The sequence below is a fragment of the Typopeltis vanoorti genome, chromosome 26 (assembly GCF_054136105.1).
Source record: "Typopeltis vanoorti isolate ZY-2024b chromosome 26, IOZ_Tvanoo_1.0, whole genome shotgun sequence".
Taxonomy (NCBI): domain Eukaryota; kingdom Metazoa; phylum Arthropoda; class Arachnida; order Uropygi; family Thelyphonidae; genus Typopeltis; species Typopeltis vanoorti.
Window position 1 is genome coordinate 30,564,552 of NC_143574.1, and position 22,741 is coordinate 30,587,292.

Sequence of the window (22,741 nt, forward strand, 5' to 3'; positions counted from 1 at the left end):
ATAGACTTTAATGTTTTAAATTTACTTATAAGATTTACTTTGTTATTATATTGTATTCTGGCTGCTTGAGATTCACAGTATGTATTAAAGGTATGCCAACTTTCATTATCTAGAGATTCTTCCAGTATTTCAGCTATGGTTCTTTTTTTATTGAAAAGAAAAGCGAGAGTGCGTTTAGTATCCGATATTCTTTCAGACAGTAGGTCTAATTTAGCTTTATGATAGATTTCAAATTTATAAGTAAATTTGAAACATTAAAGAGATTACAAAATAATAGGAACTCAAAACCACACATCAATATTGACAAAGTCGTTATCAACAAATCCTCCTATATACTTTCAGATGTAGAACAAAGCATCCTTAGTAAAGGTCTAAACTTCATTCCTTCCCCAAAATGAATACCAAAGGAGACACTACTTACAAAAATAGAAAAAGCTGCTTCTTTTCTCCCTCCACAAGATGCAAACCTACGTATTGAATCAATCTTTATTATCAATAACGCAAAACCACCTGCAGACAACATTACTTCAACTGAACGTAAAGCTATTAAAAGTTTAAAAAACAACAGAGATCTAATCATCCTCTCTGCGGATAAAGGAAATGCAACAGTCATCCTGAACTCTGAAGATTACAAGAATAAAATGATTGATTTACTACATAATGATACCTACTCAATACTTGAGAGAGATCCAACTCGTGAACTTCAAAATCATACAAACAACTTATTAAAAACAACAACTGAATTATCCCGAAACGTTCGTTTATCTCTACGCTCTCTCCATCCGTTAATTCCTCGCATATATGGTGTTCCTAAAATCCATAAAGAGAACACCCCATTACGCCCAATTGTAGAAGGTATCGATTCTCCTACATACAATCTTTCAAAATATCTTGCCAAATACCTCAAAGGTTTTTTTTTCAGGGAAATCACCATCCTTTATCAAGAACACTACAGAATTTGTTACATACATCAAGGATATTACAGTTGATGAAAATGACATCATGGCTAGCTTGGACATAACTTCTTTGTTCACTAATGTCCCAACAGATGAAGTCCTAACATTACTCAAGGACAAGTTATCCAAAAAAATGTTAGCCTTGCTTACACATTGCATCAGGTCCAGTTACTTCAAATTTCAAGATAATATATACAAACAAAATCATGGAGTGGCTATGGGTAATCCTTTATCTCCTGTTCTTGCAAATATTTACTTAGAAGATTTTGAAACCAAGGCTATCTCTTCCTTTATTTTAACACCTAAAGTTTGGAAACGTTATGTGGATAATGTCTTCATTGTTTGGAGCCATGGACATGAATCCCTTATGGTTTTCCTCGAACATCTCAATAGCCGACATCAAATTATTAAGTTTACTGCTGAGCTTGAAACGGATAATTCCTTGCCTTTTCTTGATGTCAAACTGACTCGCTCTTCTGGTAAACTAAAAATATCGATATATAGAAAGCCCACACATACCAACAGATATCTGCACAGTCAGTCCCATCATTTCCCTCCTCATAAGCTTGGAATAATTTCCACCTTGGGACATAGAGCCCGTTCTCTTCTTGATGATCCAAATGAACTGCTTACAGAAATAAACCATCTGAAAACTTCTTTTGAAGTCAATGGATATTCCAAGAAAATCATTGACAAATTCCTTCTTAATCCTCCTAGACATCACTCAGAAGAAACAAATAGATTCAAAAGCAATATATCTATTCCTTACATAAGTACTGTTTCACATAAATTAGCAAAAGTTCTAAAAAAATACAATATCAGAACCTTGTTCACTCCACTTCCAAAGATCCATTCCTTAATTAGCCACCCAAAACCTTGTCATCATCAACTCAAATACCCTGGTGTATATAAAATATTATGTGACTGCGATATTCCTTATTTCGGGCAGACAGACAAATCTGTCGAAATGCGTATGGAAGAACACGAGAGACATTACTTACAAGAGACAGCGAGCGAGTGCATTATCAAGTCATATCCTTTTCTCGGCTAATCCTAATGATGATAACCAAAGTCACAAAGTCTGCTGGGGAAAATCTACTAACATCTTCTGTTGCAGTGATGAAATAGAGAGAAAAATTGTGGAATCTAGAGAAATCATCTTCAATCCTGTTCATCTAAATAACAACTTAAGCTACAACCTCCCAGATAGTCATTCAGCTGTAATCATGTACTGCGTTCACGTGATGCAGCAAGCACGCACTCTCTCAACAATGCAACAAATGAAAGAACAGCTTCAAATACAACTACAACGTTTTCATGCTAATTATGTATAAAGACTGTCTGTGTTGTTCATAGTCTTTTAACCCTCAATGTTTAGTGTTTTTTCTTTTATAATGTCACCTGAAGAGGGCTGTTACAGGCTGAAACTAGTAGTGTGTTTATATTAAAACCTTTTTACTTAAATCTTGGTTCTAGTCATTCAATTTTTTCATATATATATATATATATATATGTATATACAGGGTGTTCGGGATAAATTTGACAGTTTCGTAAGGAAAAAGAAAATCTTCTTTGTATCTATTAAATTTAATGAATTGACAAAAAAACATTACAGGCAGAGTTAATTACAATACTATCAACAAGATTTACTCAAAATAACCACCATTAGCATCGATCACAGCTTCAATTCTGCTTCAGAACCTCGAACAAGCTGATGCTACAGTCTCCCTGGGAAGGGCCGCAAAAACTGTTTTAATTTTATCCATTAACTGGGCTTTTGTATTACTGGAAGTGCGATTGGTGTCTTTTTCAACTGCACCCCATACAAAATAATCCATGGGGTTAAGGTCTGGGGAGTTTGGAGGCCAAACATTTGGACTGGTGAAGTCGTAGAAATTTTCAGACAACCATTTTTGACTTTTCCCAGAGGTGTGGCAAGGGGCCGAATCCTGCTGCCATACATACGGCCTACCATTGGCTACCCTTGTTATCCAGGGCTTGACTACAGTTAGCAACTCCACGAACAAAGCCCGAATTCCAATGCCAGGGTTCTTCAACACCTGTTCCTGCAGATTTGCGAGGAATTCTGCTGTACGAACGCAATCAGATCGTCTGCTAGGGATCTTTCTTTTTGCTACATCCTCGTAGTCACCATTGCAAGTCTCTAGTTCATGCCTGATTGTTTTTACTGTATTCAGGGAGCATTGGGCAGCAGTCGTAATATCCTTATTTTGATGGCGGGCACGAGTCATCATGATACAAGTTATTCTCTTCCATGATTCAGGTGGGTTCCAGCTATCCATCCTTTCTGACATCTTGTATATGAATGAAGAAGGGTCCAAACTTTTAAATGAAGAGAAGTGTGTGTGTGTTAATACATGTAACTTACGGAAAAATATAATTAATTATAAATATGTCAAATTTATCCCGAACACCCTGTATATATATACATATACACACCCATGGTGGGTGTTATTATGATAGTACTGAAGTAAACATGATTGACTACATTTTATATATATATATATATCTGGTTTTTTTCCAAATTAATCTTCTATTTGCCATGTCTCTAAATCGTTAGATCTCACATACGGATCTTCTGACTTTGCTAGTTTTTATCAAACATCTGTTTTTGCTGTTTTGATAACCTTTCCTGCTCTCTTGATCTGTTCATTCTGCCAGCCTGGTTAGCCAAGCGATTAGATATCTGCTTTTCATCCAGCAGGCTGTGGGTGATGAATTTAATCAGCCAATGTAAAACCACCATCTATCTTACTTGTAGACTTTCTTTAGTCTTGAAATAAGTTCTGTTTTTTTCTAAAGTGAGATTTCTGGATTATATAAAAATAATAATAAAAATAGAGCAAATCCTTAGCCTCTCCATAGTGCTAATGTACTATAGGTTTACAACCTTTTGTGAGTAGGATTTCTGATATGATTCTAACACCACTGCTGGCTGTTCTCATTCCTAATTTTTATTGGTCTTCTTATGTTTGTGGATCTATTCTTTGATCAGCTGTTTTATAGAATGCTAAAAAGGTTTCTCAGATCAGTCAGTAAGTTAAAATGGGTTTAAACAATGCTGCATATAGTGCTAGTTTAGTGTTTTGACTTTTTTTTTTCCATATCAATTTATTCAACTAATTCCACATTATGCAAGTTTGCCCCCCCCCCCCCCCAAAGTGAGGCATGGGTCTTCTTCTTGTTATTATTCTTTGACAATGTGTTTCTTCCCATATTCTTTGCTCTTTTTTTTTTTACTGTCCTATTTTCAAGACCATCATCACTGATTTGAGATGGCGGTCCTACAAGGGTCAACAGTGAGCAGTCCAGGAATAGGAACCAAGGCTTACTGTGGTGGTACTGGTATGGCATCTGGGAGATAGCCCTGGCTTTCCACTTTGAAGTGCAGTCATTGCTTGCAAAAAAAAAAAGTGGCCATTCATGTATAGCTCTGTAATGGATAGGGATCTCTGGTGCTGAATCATACTACCTTTGAGAATGAATAATTTTTTTTATCTACTCGTTTATTCAGAGACCCTCAACAAACCCAGCTATGTTCAAAACCCATAAAAACATCAACAGAAAATCAAAATAAGAAACAAAAAAAACATCAGAAGCTGCAATAAATACACCACTTTTCTTAATGCTGCATTCAATAGGAGAATATTTACTTGGAAAAATATAACCCTTCTTTATCCAGAAGGGTTTGGAAAGGTTGATGGAATCTCCCAAATCTATAAAAAAAAAAAAAAAAAAGGAAGCAGCAATAGTGACACAGTCTGAAAAATTATTTTGTGTAACATCTATACCAGTAATGGTTACCTTCCACACGTAACTTTAAACATTTCTAGAGGCATATATTAATATGACCTCTTTGATGATCTGCTCTGAAGTGAAGGACCAAAGAGTGATAGTCATAAGAATTCTCATGAAGGGATGGGCATCAGGCATTAACATCCTTAACTTCAATACACCAAAACTAACTATAACATATGTTCAAAATGGGTTACATCAACTGCCCTCCTTAGCTCTGCATCCTAAACCCTTTGCGCTTCCTTAAATGTCAGAAGCATGGTCGTTTTTAAACTGCATGTTGTAGCTCTGCCATCTGTGTCTGATCTGGTAGTAAAGACTGAAAACGAAGATTGAAAGAGCAAAACACCAAAATGCTGTAGTTGTGAGGGAGACCACCTATCATACTGCTGAGCATGCCAAAGGTGGAAGGATGAAAAGGAGATACAAAGAAATTAAAATAGAGGTTCACACATGGAAGAGTTCCCACAAAAGTAGGAACAAAATCTGTTCCTACTCTATTTCACTAGGAAGGATTAACTTGGGATTTTAAATTTAATTATGACCAAATAAAAAAAAAAATTTCTATGGTTGTATAGGAAGTGTCAGGAGTGATGCTGACATGTATGTTAAATCAACCTTCTCATATTCTCATAATTACAACATCCTGAATGATATGACATGATTCCTAGTTCCTTGGAGTAAATCAACAAGAAAAATCAATATGAATTCACTCCTGAGGACATCCAAAAATAGTCCAACTACATGAAAATTCTTTTATTTAAAAAATAATAGATGGCAAACCACAGAAGATCAAAGATTGACTCCAGACCTCTTAATAGATGGTCTGTTAACAGGTAGTATCAATACCTCTACCCCCCCCCCCCCCCCACACACACACACAAAAAGATAAAACAATAAGCCAGCCTGGTTGGCCGAGTGGTTAGCGTATCTGCTCTCCAGCCAAAAGGTTGCAGGTTCGAATCCTGCCATGGGCATAGATATTTGTGATTGTCTGAAAATATTAGTGGTAGTGGGCGGTAGATGGCATTGGTGTAGATAGTGATGGTAGTTGGGGCTCGTGTTTGGTGGAGACAGAGTTGTAGAGCAGGTGCCCTCCCTCGATGTGTCTTCCGACTTCCTGGAGGTGTTGTGTAATAATAATAATTAATATACCTGATGATGTCTTGGATATTTTTCCTAATGAAGAAATCATGGATACTGGCAACCCATACTTTTCCAGAAAGGAAACCTCCAAGGCTGACAAAAACAAAACCTCTCAACATATTAAGCCATATGATACAACCAAAAAGAAATAATGGAAACATTACTATTATAGAATTGTCATAGATTCTTAGAAAACATCGATGACATCAAGACTCGCTTGTAGAAGTATAACTCTATATAGAGTTATGCAATCCATTTTTTAAATAAGATAATTTTCATGTAGTTGGACTATTTTTGGAATGTCCTCAGGAGTGAATCCATATAACCCTATATGCACCCCAGGCGGCACTTTTTTGGCGTTTAAGAAATCTTGCCTTCCTGTCTATAAAACAGCAACTGAGTGATGAAATAGACTTCAACAATGTCATCGACAATTTTGCGAACAGAAAAGCAAGAAAAATAACATTTTATAATGTTAGAATTAAAGTTTTACTTCAAAAATAAACATAGTGGTTTTAATTTATTTCCCTATACGTCATTTTGACTTTTCGTAAATTTTTAAAAACCTAAGTAGGAATTACCAACATTTCGGAAAAACTGTGCCATTTATAACATAATAAATCTAAAAGCATGTTTTGAATACATATGGAAACATAAATAATTAAATTGGAAGTAAACGATTAAAAGTGTATCATCATTGAACAAAGTTTTAATTTTTATTAAACAAATAAATAATATGATCTAATTATGTTACTACTTACTTTTAATGAGGTGGTTGAGCTTCTCAGCCCTTGCAGAGTTGCTGGATATCTGGCTCAATATTGGTCAAATTCAGTCGAAGATCGACACACACGAAGACGATTTCTGTATTTTGTTTTTATTTGAAGGACGATGAAAATCCTTTCTCACAAAGATAGGTTGTAGAGAACCGCATGGCGATTTTCAATGCTTCTTCAGATAATTTGGGAAATTCACTTCTCATGGAAGGCAAGATCCAAAATCAGGCCAAACCAAGAGCACAGAATTGCATTTTAACTCCACTGTCATTTGAAAGCTCAATTAACTGTTCTTTTTTTCGATAACAAAAGGTCGTTCTCGCGACTGCAAGCCTGAAAATATTACATTGAGGAAATAATATTTCCTCAATGTAATATTTAGCTATGTAAAAAAAATTATTGTTGTGTGATTAAAATAAGACTTTTCCACATCTTAAATGGGGGGGGGGGGGGGATCATTCCGATAAATTTGAGTTTGGATGGTAAGTAAGGTCTCGGCGTTTTCTTTAAACAAGCGTTCCAATTTTTACCAACATTGATGAAGGAAGCATGTTTCAGACCATCGGATGTTGTGGTCTATGTCTATTCCGTGCTGTGCCAAGCCAGATTTTTCAGGTTTACTGTTGCTAATATGGGATTAGTGTTTGGTGTTCATATATCTCTTTTCTATAGAATGTCTGGTTTGTCCAAATAAAAAATGGTGACAGTCACAAGGAACTTGGTAGGCACCAGGGAGAGCTAGAGGAGACTGCCTAAAATTCTTATTTTAGTCACACATCAATAATTAAAAAAAAAAAAAAAAAAAAAAAATAGCTAATGAATTCTCAATATTGCAATATTTCCTCAGCTCTTACTTTTCATATCAATCCATTGTTTGTGTTCTACTTTGTAATTAACTATTGTCACCACTGATGATAGTCTGTATTCCGGCAGAAATATTACTGAAATATTACAGGCCTTAAATAAATAAATAAATATTACTTATTCCTTATGTTTTTTTCCTGTTAATTGAAAAGAGTATATCAGTACCCAGCTTTAATATGGTATGGCAACTTTGGTGATCATAGTTGTAGTTGAGTAAATTAAAAAATTTATCTGATGCTAGTTTTCAATCTGGTCCTCTGTCTTTTTTATGTAAGATAGTGACAGAACTGGAATTGCAATGTTCTTGAATTTTGGATAGTTGTTTGGGCCCTTGGTAACATGTTTTAACTGTTACAGTATGAACGTGAAGGATATTGAAAATATCCTTTTGCGGTTCATAAATATTTATGATTTTGTTGCTATTCGAAAATTCATCTTCACAATTTTTAATTTTTCATAATAAATTTTAACAGGAGAATGTCAGTTTGTCGAACAAGAGACAAACCCGTGCCTCCAAACAGCTACCTTCTCAAAAGTAAGTATCTCTTATATATTTTATCACAGTCTTCTTTTTTAGTCAAGTTTCATAAACTAAATTCACACACGCACACACACACACACACACACACACACACACACACACACACACATATATATATATATATATATATATACACACATTGAAGTACTTATAATCATTTTATTTCTTAAGGGGGAAAAAATTGTATTTTTATCACAGTCTTCTTTTTTAGTCAAGTTTCATAAACTAAATTCACACACACGCACACACACACACACACACACACACACACATATATATATATATATATATATATATATACACATTCTGATATTTTATTGCTAATTTAAAATAAATGTACACATTAGCTAAGACAGCGCTTAGTCTTTATTTGCTTAAATTTACACTAAAACAGAGCATATAACAGAAATTTTGAATACCAGCTCTAGCACCATGAGCGTCCCAATGTGAACAGTTGCACAGTTGCATAAAATTCGACAATAAAATTTCTTTATTATGCTTGTATATTCTTAGTTAGGGCAGTCGTTTTTTCTCTTGATTACAACAGAGAAAAATTATAATTCAAAAATAGAATGCTTAACTACTATAATACAAAAACGAGTCACTCTGTTTCTTTCTGAAAACAAATAGCACTTTATTCAACAAGCAGTGAACAGTTGATACAACAATAACAGTAAAAAAAAGAAATGTATGTAACAAGACATTATCTTGTATAAGCTCATAATTACAACATCCCCTGAACATTATGATCTAGTCTACTTTTTGGTGGAACGAACCATAGAATCTAATAAATATGGCCTTGCTCTGGAAAAAACACAAAATGTTTCCTTTAAATAAAAATCCTCTGTTGCAAAAAATGAATGGCATGAGCGTCAATCAAAGAAAAGCATCTAGTATCCCAGCAGGAAAAAAAAATCTAAAGATATGAGAAAACCTAGTATCCTGAAAGCTGTACAATTAGACATTGCCTTGGATATTTTACGTGGACGTGGACACTAGATCTACAGCTTTTCAAAAGGAAAGTGTCCAAAACTGACAAAAACTCACAAAATTAAAATCGAATGTTTTATGAATCAATCCACCAAATATAAATAATTAATACCTACATTGCCTACAACAGAATTGCTGTGGACTTTACAAAAGCATTAAGGATATCAAGATCTTAAGTCAGTATTGTTTGCCTGAAGAAGAAATGATAGCCAAATGAGGAGATTCTTCTCAGCCCCATGGAGATGTATTAACATAGCTTGTTATTGTGATCAAAAGCACTATATTTAAGTATTAATATACTTTTAGACCACATTCTTATAAGTACCTTCAGGTTGTGCAATCCTATACTATTTGAAGTTTTTGAAGATATTATACTTTTGGATACTGTTGTTCCTACAGATGGTACTGTAATAGTAATGAAGCTTATGTCTATAAAAATAATAGTAAGTTCTCTTAATAGTGTTTTGCTACAAAAGAAAACATGTTAGAACTGAAAACGTATCTAAATTGTTTCACTATTATAATTACTGGCATGATACAACTGGCTTAGTCAGTGAGTGGATAGAATCTCTGCTCTCCAGATCACATGCTAAGAATTTGAATTCCGACTGTGGGTTAGATGTTTGTAAATGTCTTCAAGTGATAGTTGAATTTCATCACCTGGTGGGAAACCACTACTTCATTCGCTAGATGCCTAATGAAGTTTGAAAAAAGTTCCTCTTTCACACTGGCATAGTTCTCATGTTCTCTAATATAGCCTGCCTGCAATACGAATTGGCTTTCAGTGTTTTGTGGGTGAAATTCATCAAGTTCCCAATATGGATCTTGGGGGAGGGACAGGATATTATGATGGGTGCTACTTGAAAAGTTTACATCATTACTAACTTCCTATCAACAGTTTTCCTTTAAATAAGTCTAGTATCTGTCAGGACTCTAATACCATCAAATCTTATTTCACTCTTCTAAGGCAACGCTTCCCAAACTGGGGGCCATGAAACAATGAAAACAAATTTGAAATGTTTTAAGACTAAGTATGGCATGTCAAATGTGTATGTCATCATCATCAAATTCCTGCCATGTACCCACAAGGGGTGTACAGGATATGACAGTACTACATGAAAAAATTATATCATTACTAACTTCCTATCTACAATTTTCCTCCAAATCAGTCTGTTACTTGTCAAGACTCCAACATTATCAGATCTTATATTTCTGTCGTCTAAGGCACTTTTTACCGTATCAATCCACCTATATCTTGGTCTTCCTCTGGGTCGTTTTGCTGCCAACCTGGCAGAGAACACTTGTTTTTTAATCTTTCCTCGACCATTCTGTTTAGGTGACCATACCACCTGAGATTAGCTCTGCTAATGCATTCCTGGATGCTGACAATGTCAAGTTCTTTCCTAATATCCTCGTTTTTAATATGATATTGCCATTGATGTCATCTGTTCATGCCTCTAATCTTTCTCGGGACTCTCATATTTGCGGTCTCTAGTCTTTGGTCAAGTGTTTTACTTCTGACCCAGCTCTCAGATCCATAAGTTAAAAATGTGTATGTAAGATGTTAAAAATGTAATATTTGCATTTGATTTTTGCAATATTCGCTGTGTATGTTTTGTATTGAATATAAATACAATAAATATTATAATAATATATGTCTGTATTACGATTTTTTTTTTTCATGGCGAAATATTTTAATTTTTCCAAGGGGGACCTTCACATCCATAAGTTTGGGAAGCATTGTTCTAAGGCACTTCTTCAGTCTTCTTAGGAGTTTCTAAAAGGCTTCTCATCAATCCATCATAGATTTTGGGCTTCCTCTGGGTCTTTTTCTTGCCATCCCAGTAACAGACACCTTGTAGCCTTTCCTCTCCTATTCTGTTTAAGTGACCAGTATCACCTTAGATCACTTCTGCTCACACATTCCTGAATGCTAACATTATCAGTTCTTTCCTAATATCCTCATTTTTAATATGATTTTACAACTGTATGCCATATTTTTCTGAGGACGTTTATATCTATGGTCTCCAGACTTTGATCAAAGTCTATCCTAACTCTCAGAACTATAAGTAAAAAGCTATTTTGCACACTGTCTTGTATACATTTGTTAATTTGTCTCTTATTCCAAATAAATTTCGTTGCTTGGCTTCCTTGCCTTACCAGCTATACTAATTCTGTAGTCTGTCTCCATATTTAATTTGCTGTCTTCAATAAAAATTGTCCAAATAGCTAAGATGCTTTACTTGTATATATTCTCTATTCAGAATGAAATTGCTTTCAATGTTCCTGCCATTTTCAGGCTTTGTCTTTTTTTTGCTGATATGCATAACAAATGTACTACAGCAATTATTTAATTTAGTTAAGGAAATCTGCCTTGTGCTGGATTTAAGAGAATAACATCTGCATAAAAGAAAGAGTGAGTTGATTATCTCCAATTTTAACATCAGGCCCAGTTCCACTTTCAATCATAATGTGATTCAAAATAAATGGTAAATAGCAGTGGAGATCATGTGCACACTTGTCTAACACCTTTAAATCGTCCTATATCTCATTGCAGTTTACACCATATGTAACTGTAACGTTTTGAACAACTTTTCTTTTGGCACCTTGCCATATGCTTTTTCCAAATAGCTACAAAAATTAAATACAGATGCATGTTCTGTTCCCGTGATTATTTGGTCTGATTCTAGCTTGTTCTCCTCCAAGTTTTTCTTGTCTTTTTCTTACATGTTTGCTTAACCTTTACCTGGAACTCAGCAAGGAAATTCCTCTATAGTTCTCACGCTACTATCATAGTTTCCATCTAAGAAGGGATAATATGAAAGTGGTACTTCAATCATCTGCAATACGACCCTCTGGCAAGCCTTCTGAATTATGCATTGCAGCCACTATAAAAATTCCATACTTCCACATTTAAACATTTCTGGTCTTAATAGCTGCTTTTTTTCCTCAGGTTTTGGATGGTTTTTTAATATTGATATGTAGTCCTCACTACATTCCTCTTGTATATTTTCTACCACTGTTATGTAACTTTTTGTTTCTTTCAGTATCTTTAAAAGTAATTACTCCAGGCATAAAAAATGTCTATCTCCAGTTTTCATGTCACTTTTACATTTTGAATTCCTTTTACAATATTCTTTCCTTCATTTCTAAACTTTTTCAATAGTGCACAATACATGGTGATCTATTTGTGGAACTTTTGATATTTTCTTCTTTTCCAGGACTGCCTTATTTAAATTGCTAACTCCTCAATGGAGTTTGATTTTTCTATCCTAATGGACCACTTCAACACATATTTCCCTGGCTGAATCAGTCATTGTTTTCCATTCAGCCTCCAAGGTTTGATTCTTCTCTTCAAACTCTTTCATTTTTTATTGAGTAATGTATTTGAAGAGCCTGTGTAGCTCGGTCAGTATAGACAAAGCCCTTTAGTTGGAAAGACCTGGGTTCGATTCCCGTCAGTGATGTGAGGAACCTTTATCTGATCCTTTTTGACAAAAAGTTGAGTTAGCTGGTCTCATACGGAGATAGGGGATTTTTTCACCTGAAAACTCAGGTTTTTTGTCCTCCAGAACATGCAAATTGGCCCCGTGAACACACATGGATTACAGTCATGAATATGTCCCAGCCATATGCTGGTCATGAGCCCAGATAAAATGGGGGGGAGGGTGAACTACCCTGTAAAAAAAATCTCACTAGGAACACTTTGTGGTAATGCCTACAAAGTCACCTAGGGTCGGAAACAACTGAAGGGAAAAAACCACTACCACCAATGTACACTGCTCATAACAATTAGGTGATATTTCAAAATGATAAAGGTGACAATGAAAACTGGAGATAGACATTTTTTATGCCTGGAGTAATTACTTTCAAAGATACTGAAAGAAACAAAAAGTTACATAACAGTGGTAAAAAACATATCAATATGAGGTAAAAAAAAAACCATCCAAAACCTGAGAAAAAATATTTGATGAAGGTAGTTGGAGTAGTAGAGACAGAGAATTGTAGAGTAGGTGCCCTCCCTCAATGAGTCTTTGAACTCCCTGGAGGTGTTATGTAATAATAATAATATTTTAGTTTCTGTCGGATAATTATAAATTTCTGCAAATAATTATAGCTATTGGGTACTTTTACATGAATAAATATTTCTTGCTTATGGATAGGGTGTATTTAATGAGATTATTTAAATAATTGATATTCATTACAAATTTAACAAATTATACATTTTAGTATGAAATAAGTTTAAACAAGAATAGCCAAAAGCAAAATGGATGAACTATAGGTTCCAAAATCTCATCGTGATATCTTTGGGCTGTTAAGGAACCGTTTCTAATAAAATAGAGATCAGTATGGCCACCTATACTTATTCCAGCCAATACCACCAAACTCCCACCTTGGTGTTGGGGTCTTTCACGAACAAACTGTGAATTATTTCTTGTTCCACTTTCATGCCATATCAAGATGCATCGGTTATCTGGTTGCAGACTGAACCTGGACTCGTCACTAAAAAAAAGTACACAAGCCCAATCCTCCTTTGTCCAATTGCAGTGTTCCTGTGCCCAAATTCTTCAGGCTCTGTTGTGATTTGCTTTGCAGTAAGTGGAATGCAAACTATTGGTCTTCGAGCATGAAGACAATTTTGAACATTTCCCGTCTCCAGAAAGCGATTCCAAAGTTGCGAAATTACGCTTTGAGATACATGACACACTTGAGCGACAACTTGCTGCATTTGTCCAGCTTCTAACTAATCAATAGATTCCGGAATATCATGTTGCTTTGCCATTTTTAACAAAATAATGGGTGGTAGGTGACACAAGTTTACAATTGAAGTGATAATTATGCAGTGTGGAAGTGAGTGCAACAAGCCTCACTTTTATATATCCCCCACATGCTAATATGGCTAAGACACGTTTCAACAAGTCTTAACATGATTTTGTACACTGTTGTATATTAAGAATATTTTAAAATAAATGTGTTTCATTTGTAAATTATTTTTATAACTTTATAATTTACATGAAAACCAAAATATCCCCTAATTGTTTTAAGCAGTATATTTGAATCCACAGTTCACCTCTGAAAGCCACACAATTTTGATTCTTTTTAAATCTTTCTTACACACTTTTCTTTTCAATATGATATTCAGTTTTGCCTTGCTCATAAGTCATGAAAATCAGCAATAAAAAGCCAAGACTATGAAAATAGGCAGGATAATAAATGTAGGTCACCTGTATTCTGAATGGAGAGCCTATAGAAAAATAAAGCATTTCAGCTATTTAGGCAAAAATTTTAGTGAAGATGACAAAATAAATAGAATAAACAAGGCTGGTACTATGGGGAAGATCAACAGAATAAATTTATAGAGAGACATTAATCAAAAAAGTAAACCATCAGTATACAAAGATGATGCTGATTTTGAAGTGTGGAATTCATACTGGCTGGCCACTAGGTAGTGTAGAAACTTGGGTTACTGATGACTTTCTTCATTATTTTCGAAAGGACTGAGATGATGGCAATTGGTCAGTATTATGAAGGTAGACCTCCATCTACCTTTTTTTTTGAAATACTCTGGATATCCGATGGCTTTTATGCATTGGGGTAACTACCAGTTAAGTATAAAAGACTGCAGAGACAATACAGGAGAGCTGTGAGCTCTGGAGCACAATGTTTGAGAACAGTTGGAAAGCTGCGAACTAGGACCAGAAGGCTTTTTTAGTGTCCAAGTTATTTAGTAGTTTTCTGATGATTTTTGTCTAAAAAACTACAGGAAACATACTTGTATTCCAGTATGGTAGGAGATAATTTGTTTGTCATCTATGCAGGAGTTCGAGAAAAGGAGTGATGCTAGGAGGGCAGCTTTATCTTTGGAGAATTAACAATGGTGCCATCAGGATATGATAGAAGTGGAAGGGCAGGTGAGCAGCAGCATTCAATGGCCTTCCATTTGAACAGGAACCGAGTTTTCTGCTGTTGGCCCTTATGAAGTCAGATTTAGAATCACTGACTTTTTTTGCATTTGTTGCATGCTTTGGCACTGGCTAAGTATGAAGTGAGTTCTTACTGCAGGTGTGCAGTAAGCTGAATTTTTTCCTTAAACTGCTTTGATATGCTTTCTGTTCAATGAAGGCTTTAAAAATGGATGAATTTTGGGTAGAATGGAGCATGAACTCCTTCATTTCAGTGAGGATAATTTCTGTGACTTATTCAAAGCAGGTGTGGGTCATATGAACAGAAATAATAGTCAGAGTATGGAAAAGAAGATTAGAAATTCCAGAGGCCATTCCACTTTGTAATGCCAGAGAATGTAAGATTGGGAATAATTTGAGGAAGAAGCAGAAAGAGCATTCTGTGAGGGAGGAAAGGTAACCTCCATCTGGAAGGAGAACCGGTTAAAAAGATAATAAAGTATTGGGAGAGTGAAGAAGGTTATTGGGAATTTGTGTAGATAGATCTATGATTTAGGTCAGGTGACTGTTAGCAGAGACTTTTACCTCTCATCTAGCTTGATTGGTGGTGGTGGAAAAGGAAAGCCAGTTGAATTGTGGATAATGAAGTCACCTAGGAAGATGAACAGACCAAAGTGGTTATCAGAGTTTCAAGACTAGTAAATGTAGCAAATGACTGTTACTGAATGGGTAAGGAAACCTTGACCAGAGAAGATCAAAAGTAGGGTATTCTAAATTAGCTATTCTCTGCAAAGCAATGTCAAATCTTACAAAGGTACAGGTTCTACTCTTGTGGCAAAAGGAATTGTGAAGCTTTTAATGTGAGCATTAAAAGCCAACAAGTGAATGTAGCTGGAATCAGGGTTTCTGTCAAGAGCAAGACATCTGGTCTGGATGACTGAAAGTGATAGTCAGCATCATTTGTGATAGTGTTAAGTTAGCTTCTGTTCTGGTGGTTTTCTATACTGTGAATGGTAGTGATGTATCTTTTTTATTGGGATTGGTGTTTTGAGGGAGATCCATTTTTGTCAAAGTGTTCCTGTTATTGTCTGTAGGATTTCATAAGATTTTCATTTCAGGTTTGATGGAAGCACAAAAGACAGAAAAATAAAAACGTCATGGTCGACATAAGATATTAAAGATGCAGTTCTGAAAAATAAGAAAACTCCTAGCAAATAAAGCAGAATATAGAAAAATAAGAATACCATGGTAGACACAAGATATTATAGATGCAGTCCTCAAAAAGAAGAAAGCATACAGAAAAGAGCTGCAGACAAGGTGTAAGACTGTAAGATCACCAGGAATAATGCCCACATTGGTCTTCACATCCAAAAGTTGTTTTAATATTTCAGGTCCTAAGCATCCAAGGAAACTGTTCCACACACATGGGGAGCTGGGCAACGAAATAAGGACCCTGGCCGTTTGTTGCTAACTGTTCTAATCCCATCTTAAACCACTGTAGTGTCCATCCATCCTTTTTCTTGAACTCTTACATGAATTCCAGGGGGAACTTTCCTCTTCTGGATTGTTTGAATATTACGTACGAGGCAACTTTCTTCCATCTGCAGAAATTGCCAGCGTGATTGTGCATTGTGATTTTTCACTTCCAGTTGTGTGCATTATCACACTTTTTTTCCACTGTTTTCTGTTGTTGTTTGGTGTGGCATGTTGAAATTGAGAGGTGTTTGATCAGCATTGGCCGTTTGTGATAACATATACTTATTGCTCTTCCTAAGTTGAATCACATAGCGATTAAACTCCATCACTTTATTCTGAAAAACTTTACAGCCGATGATTGTTGAGTTGAAAAGCTGATTCTCTTTAACCGAATTCCAAAATATGTGAAACTGCCATAACAACATTCACTATTTATTTCTTAAAGTTTTAAACTTTTTTTGTGTGTGAGGTATATGTGAAACTTTTTAATTAATTTTTTCATAAAGTAAATCAGGGGTGCGAGATATACGTGAAGGCAAGTTATATCTGAGTAGTTATGATAGTACAACATGATGAGATTTCATTCTGGATGGGGCATCGGCTAGTTAAACAAGGCCCCTGCTGTTTTTGTCAGAGAACCAGGGTGAACAGTGAAAAGTCAGCTACTAGAACACACTCCAAATCAACATCTAGAAGAAAAAGAAGAATAAACCCAACATCAGAATAACTGAAGATAGGAACCATCAATATAAGGAGTATTGATGGAAAGGAAATTGAATGTGCAGAAGAATTGAAAAAGTACCATGTGGAAATAATTGGCATTACTGATACAAAGAAAAAAACAACAGGTGAGATCTTATTAAGTAATAAGTATAGGATGTTATTTTCAGCCATCAGGGCAAAAGAATCTTCTGTGGTATCATAAGCACACATAAGTTTTGTGTCCATCTCCCCAATTTGAAGTTTGTGCACATAACTCTACTTGTTAATTGGAAGACAGCTTCAAGTAGAGTTATGCGTACAAACTTCAAATTGGGGAGATGGACACAAAACTTATGTGTGCTTATGGTACCACAGAGGATTCTTTTAAGGAAGAAGTGGAGAAATTTTTTGTCATTAGAACAAGCGGCTGACATAAAAGTGGTCCTTGTTAGAGATCAGAATAGCAGAGTAGGAAATGAATCCTGCCAGGCATGTAGAAACATTTTGGGAAAGTTTGGAGAAAAGGGCAAAGCTAATAATAAGTATTTACTGGACTTCTGGTCAAGAACATAGTAGTCATTACTAACACCATGTTTCAGCATAAAGATGTGCACAAGTTAACATGCAGAGAAGCCACAAGAAATATAAAAAGCTACATTGACTACACCATTGTTGATAATGATATCATCATCATGCTGGTTCAAGATACAAGAGTGTACAGAGGACGACTTGAAATTGAAAGTGACCATTACTTAGTACTAGGCAGGATAAAAATGGATATCACATTGAAAAGAACAGAATCTACGAAAGTTTTAAAACCAATTAAAGTCGACCAGCTTTTACAGGTAAACTGTGGATGAGTATGTAAACATTACTGAAGAAAAAATGAAACAATTTGAAAACAAGAACCAAACCTAGGAGCTTCAGTGGCAAACTCTGAAGAAGACACTGACTGATTCAGCTAGGGAGGGTAAAGTTGTTTTCAAGGATAGAAAAATAAGAACACCATGGTGGATACAAGAAGTTAAAGAATCAGTCCTGGAAAACAAGAAAGCATACCAAAGTCCTAAACGAATACAGAGAAAAATATAAGAGAGCTAAGCTACGTGTAAAGGTAGATAAACAAAAGTCATGGAAATACTTAAGAATAAAGAGCTAATAAGCTTCATTTCGGCAATGAAAACATTACTTAAATTAAGGGGATGTTAAATCCCACATAGTTTTAAAACCGAATAAGAAACTCAAAGATTGGAATCAGAGAGTTTCTTGCCGAATATAGTGTAGTAAACTATAAAGTATCGGCGACACTAGCGTTAGCCAATGCAAGTGATCCTAGTACGTAGTACAATACCGGACGACTCGTTGCAAAGGTGGGGGAAGTTCAGATCGCTATTCTTAGGTATTTTCCATAATGTAACCTTGTCTGGGTAGTGACCTCCCTCCATAATGTAATAACAGCATACATTTCCTAGGAATGTGTTTTTACATTATGGAAAATACCTAAGAATAGCGATCTGAACTTCCCCCACCTTTGCAACGAGTCGTCCGGTATTGTACTACGTACTAGGATCACTTGCATTGGCTAATGCTAGTGTCGCCGATACTTTATAGTTTACTACACTATATTCGGCAAGAAACTCTCTGATTCCAATCTTTGAGTTTCTTATTCGGTTTTAAAACTATGTGGGATTTAATATCCCCTTAATTTAAGTCATGGAAATACTTTAGTAATGATATGGATAATAAATATCAGAAAGGTGGCAAAATGTTCTGCAGGCTATTGAAGAAGCTTACAAATGGAGGAAAGAGTAATGTAAAAGGAATTAGAGATGATATGGGTGACATGAAAACTGAAGATAAGGATATCCTAGATGTCTGAATAATTTCTTTGAAAGACTGTTAAACTAAGCAGCAACAGAACTGTACTAGAAAATGTTCAAGAGGAATGCAAAGAGTAGTATGAGGGTGGTTCCTGGTTATTGTTTTACCCTTTTCAAGATAATTAATGAATAAAATGTCTTTAGCATCCCAAAACAACGATGCCATGACTTTTCCTGCTGATGAAACTGACTTTGTCTTCTGTGGCACTGAACAACTGATTTCTGTCCACTGTTTGTATTCTGGTGTGTAACAGTAAATCCAAGTCTCATCCAAAGTAATAAATCAATGCAAAAAATCAGTTTTATTCTTGTTAAAATGCTCCAAGCACTGTTCACAGATTTTCATGCGAGTGCGTTTTTGATCTGCTGTGAGCAAGCGCGTCACCCATCTTGCACAAAGCTTTTTCATTTGCAATTCTTCATGCAAAATATATCCTACACATTCTTTTGAAATGCCTATAGTCTCAGCAATTTCACGCACTTTGACTCGCCGGTCACCCACTACCATATCATGCACTTGATTTCTGGTGCTGTTACACTTTTTTGAAGTCCCTCACGTGGATCATCTTCAAGGCTGGTAAGGCCACGTTTAAACTCTGCAGCCCATTTCTTAATTGTCAAAAACAAAGGAGAAGAGTGCCCATAAAGTTATATGAACTTCGAATGAATTTCTTTTGGCGTTAAACCTTCTTTGTAAAAGAAGGTTTAACGCCAAATGGGTACTATGACTATGCCTTCAAAATTGTGCACTGGAACCACTGTTAAACTTTTATACCTCTGAATTACTCGAGACATCTAAGATATCTTCATTTTCCATGTCACCATTATCATCTCTGATTTCTTTTACTCATTTCAAAGGTTTTTTGTTTGTTTTTTCAATCATCTCCAGAATATTTTGCCACCTTTGTGATATCTTCTATGTTCTTAATTGAATTCTCCATGGAGTTCTCGTTTTTCTGTCCTTGCACCATGTCTCTCTGGCTAAATCAATCAGTTTTCTTCAGTCTGCCACAGAGTTTCCAAGGTCTGATTATTATTTTCAAACTCCTTTATTTTTTTATTCAGTAACATTTGCATATTTACATCTGGGGTTCATATCTGAAAGTTTCTCAACTTTGATTATTTTTAAAACTTTCTTATATATTTTTCTTTTCAATGTTTTATTCATTTTTACCCTGTCCAAAACTAAATTTTATCTTTTTAAGTGGGACAGTGGTCTCACACTGGGTGATGATATCATTTCCCACCTAAAATAAGTGATCACTTTCTGTTTCAAATCCTCTATACACTCGTGTCCTGAACTAGTAAGAAGATACCTCTATCAACAGTAACATAGTCAGTGAGCCTTCTTATTTCTTGTATCTTCTCTTCATGTAATCATGCACATCTTTATGTTGGAACATTGTGTTGGTGATAACGAGTCCATGCCCTACAGGCACTTAGCATTATTATTTGTTTTGCTTTCTTTGGATTTTTTCAGCACGTTTCCTTAAAAAACTGCTACATCCCCAAATACTTAGTTTTATAAGATTAAAATCATCTTTTGATTACTTTAGCTTAGCATAAAAATACTAATCTCTTATATTTGATTTCTGCTAATCATAATCAGTAATCATGACTATTTTAATTTTATGTTATCTAATTTTCATTTAATAGTAATATTGTAGTAGTGTTATTGACTAGTGAAACTTTTATATTTATATTTTGTTTTCCTTAGAACAAAAAGAAATAAAAGAAAATGAGGATTTCCCTCCACAAGTAGGAAGTTATTGTAGAAGAACATTGTGCCATTCACGCCTTGTCGGTGAAGCCTCATGTTTATATTTCTTGTAAAATTACATGCACAGGTTCCTGTGTGCATGTATCTCAACTTCACAGTGTTCATGTCATATTAATCATTTCATATTGTTCGTATTTTATATCTTAAAATATTTAGACCTGTTGGTTTTAATAAGTTTTATGAACTACTACTACTACTATGACCCTCAAAACAACTGTGACTGGATGAATAGCATCCAGAATGTATATTGTGTGTGCATTTTATCCTCCCTACTGTGTTCACAATTTACAGGAAATGTGGTTAATTTAAAACAAGAATTTTAAAATTAAATTTTTATCAAATCAAGAAATTTTATTGTAGTAAATATTAATAATATTTCAACATTTTCTATTGTTCTGAATTAGTTCAAATGAAAAAAAAAAAAATCTGTATAGCAGTTTGTGAATATTGTTTTCAAATATTTACAGTGACCGGTGTTGTTAAAAAAAATCTGTTGGAAAGTACCTGTCACTATTAAATATATATGTAAAGTGGTCAGTATCAAAATTTTTATAATTACAATATTTTTATAGAAATTTTATAAATGAAATTTGAAACTGGACATGTCTTTATCGTATTGAGATTGTATTTCACAAATTATTGCATAAATTTATAATACGCACATGAAAAAAATAAAAAAAATCAGGCAAGGCATCATCTTCAGCATTCTTGTTAGCATGTGCAATAATTTGATACACATATTTAGCAAAAATTTTCTTGGTCCATTTCATTGATATTCGCTTTCTCATCTCTCATCCTTGTACTATATTGAATCGAAATACTGTAGATGGTGTGTGCGTGTGCTTTGGTTTCGTTTCTGTCATACATTTAAAGTTGCAGGCGGTTTGAAAATGTTTTAAAGAACTTCTGTCCATGTCTGATTCTTGTAAAATCATGAACTTAAGAACCAAATTTTTGTAATAAGAGTTTGTGTGTGTGTTTCAGGTTATGCTTTCCAGAAAAATCCAAAAACTTCTTTTTTTAATTAATATTGTGTGTTTCCCACATTAATAATTACAGTATACGTAACATGCATATATATATATATATATATATATATATATATATATATATATATATATATATATACTCTTTATTCTGCCATGATTGCAGATATTAATTCACCATAGTATATTATTGTTTGGAGAGATCAAGCCTAGTCCTATATATGGTGACTGGATTGTTTATTATAATTTATTTATGTAAAAAAACATTAAACTGATACATAATATTTCCATTACAATTGTTTGGATTCTTTATCCCCAACCATCAATTTTACTAGCTTTTATTATGCCTTAATTGATTTTATTTTGAATTGCTTTATGTAAAAAGCTAAGCTATGCATGTCAGTTTAATGTATTATAGTAGGCAAATAATATCTTTTCTTCCAGTTTCAAAGGTTGTTTGCATAATCTTTTATATTTTAAACCACATCACTAAATGTTTGCGATTGTGTAGAGTTGCTTTACTCATTTTTAATGATAATCTTTTTATATATTTTTAAATGTGAATAAAGTGCATTTTTACATTTCTTTCAAGTTTAAAGTTTATTCTTAACTTATACCCATTTTCATTTCTTAACTGTTATTTTTCTCCAGATATTTAAATTACGACATGCAACACTTAAGTAATCACAATACCTGCAATTTTTCATTGTATAGAAATACACATGGTAACATTTTTGTATTTTAGTAACACTAATTGTAATTCTGTAATATGTATTTAAGTTCACTAAATACATATAAAAATTTTTTCTGTAATGTTTTCATTTCAGCCGATACAGTCAACTCTCACTATAACATACTATTTCCCAAAGTCCCATAGCCTTATTGCCATTTTATACATGGCATTAAGGTCACGTTTCACAATAGC

General features: G+C 34.4%; 1 protein-coding gene across 1 annotated transcript in view; it reads left to right on the plus strand.

Moving 5' to 3' along the window:
• The window catches only part of LOC150092457 (uncharacterized), a 149,215-nt gene extending 127,287 nt beyond the window's left edge, over positions 1 to 21,928 (plus strand). The window contains exons 8-9 of the mRNA XM_090414867.1: positions 8,032 to 8,093; positions 20,768 to 21,928. Of these exons, the coding sequence (XP_090270993.1) occupies positions 8,032 to 8,093; positions 20,768 to 20,792 (87 nt within the window). The 3' untranslated portion in view covers positions 20,793 to 21,928. The remainder of the gene's footprint in view (positions 1 to 8,031; positions 8,094 to 20,767) is intronic.
• Positions 21,929 to 22,741: the final 813 nt, after the last annotated feature.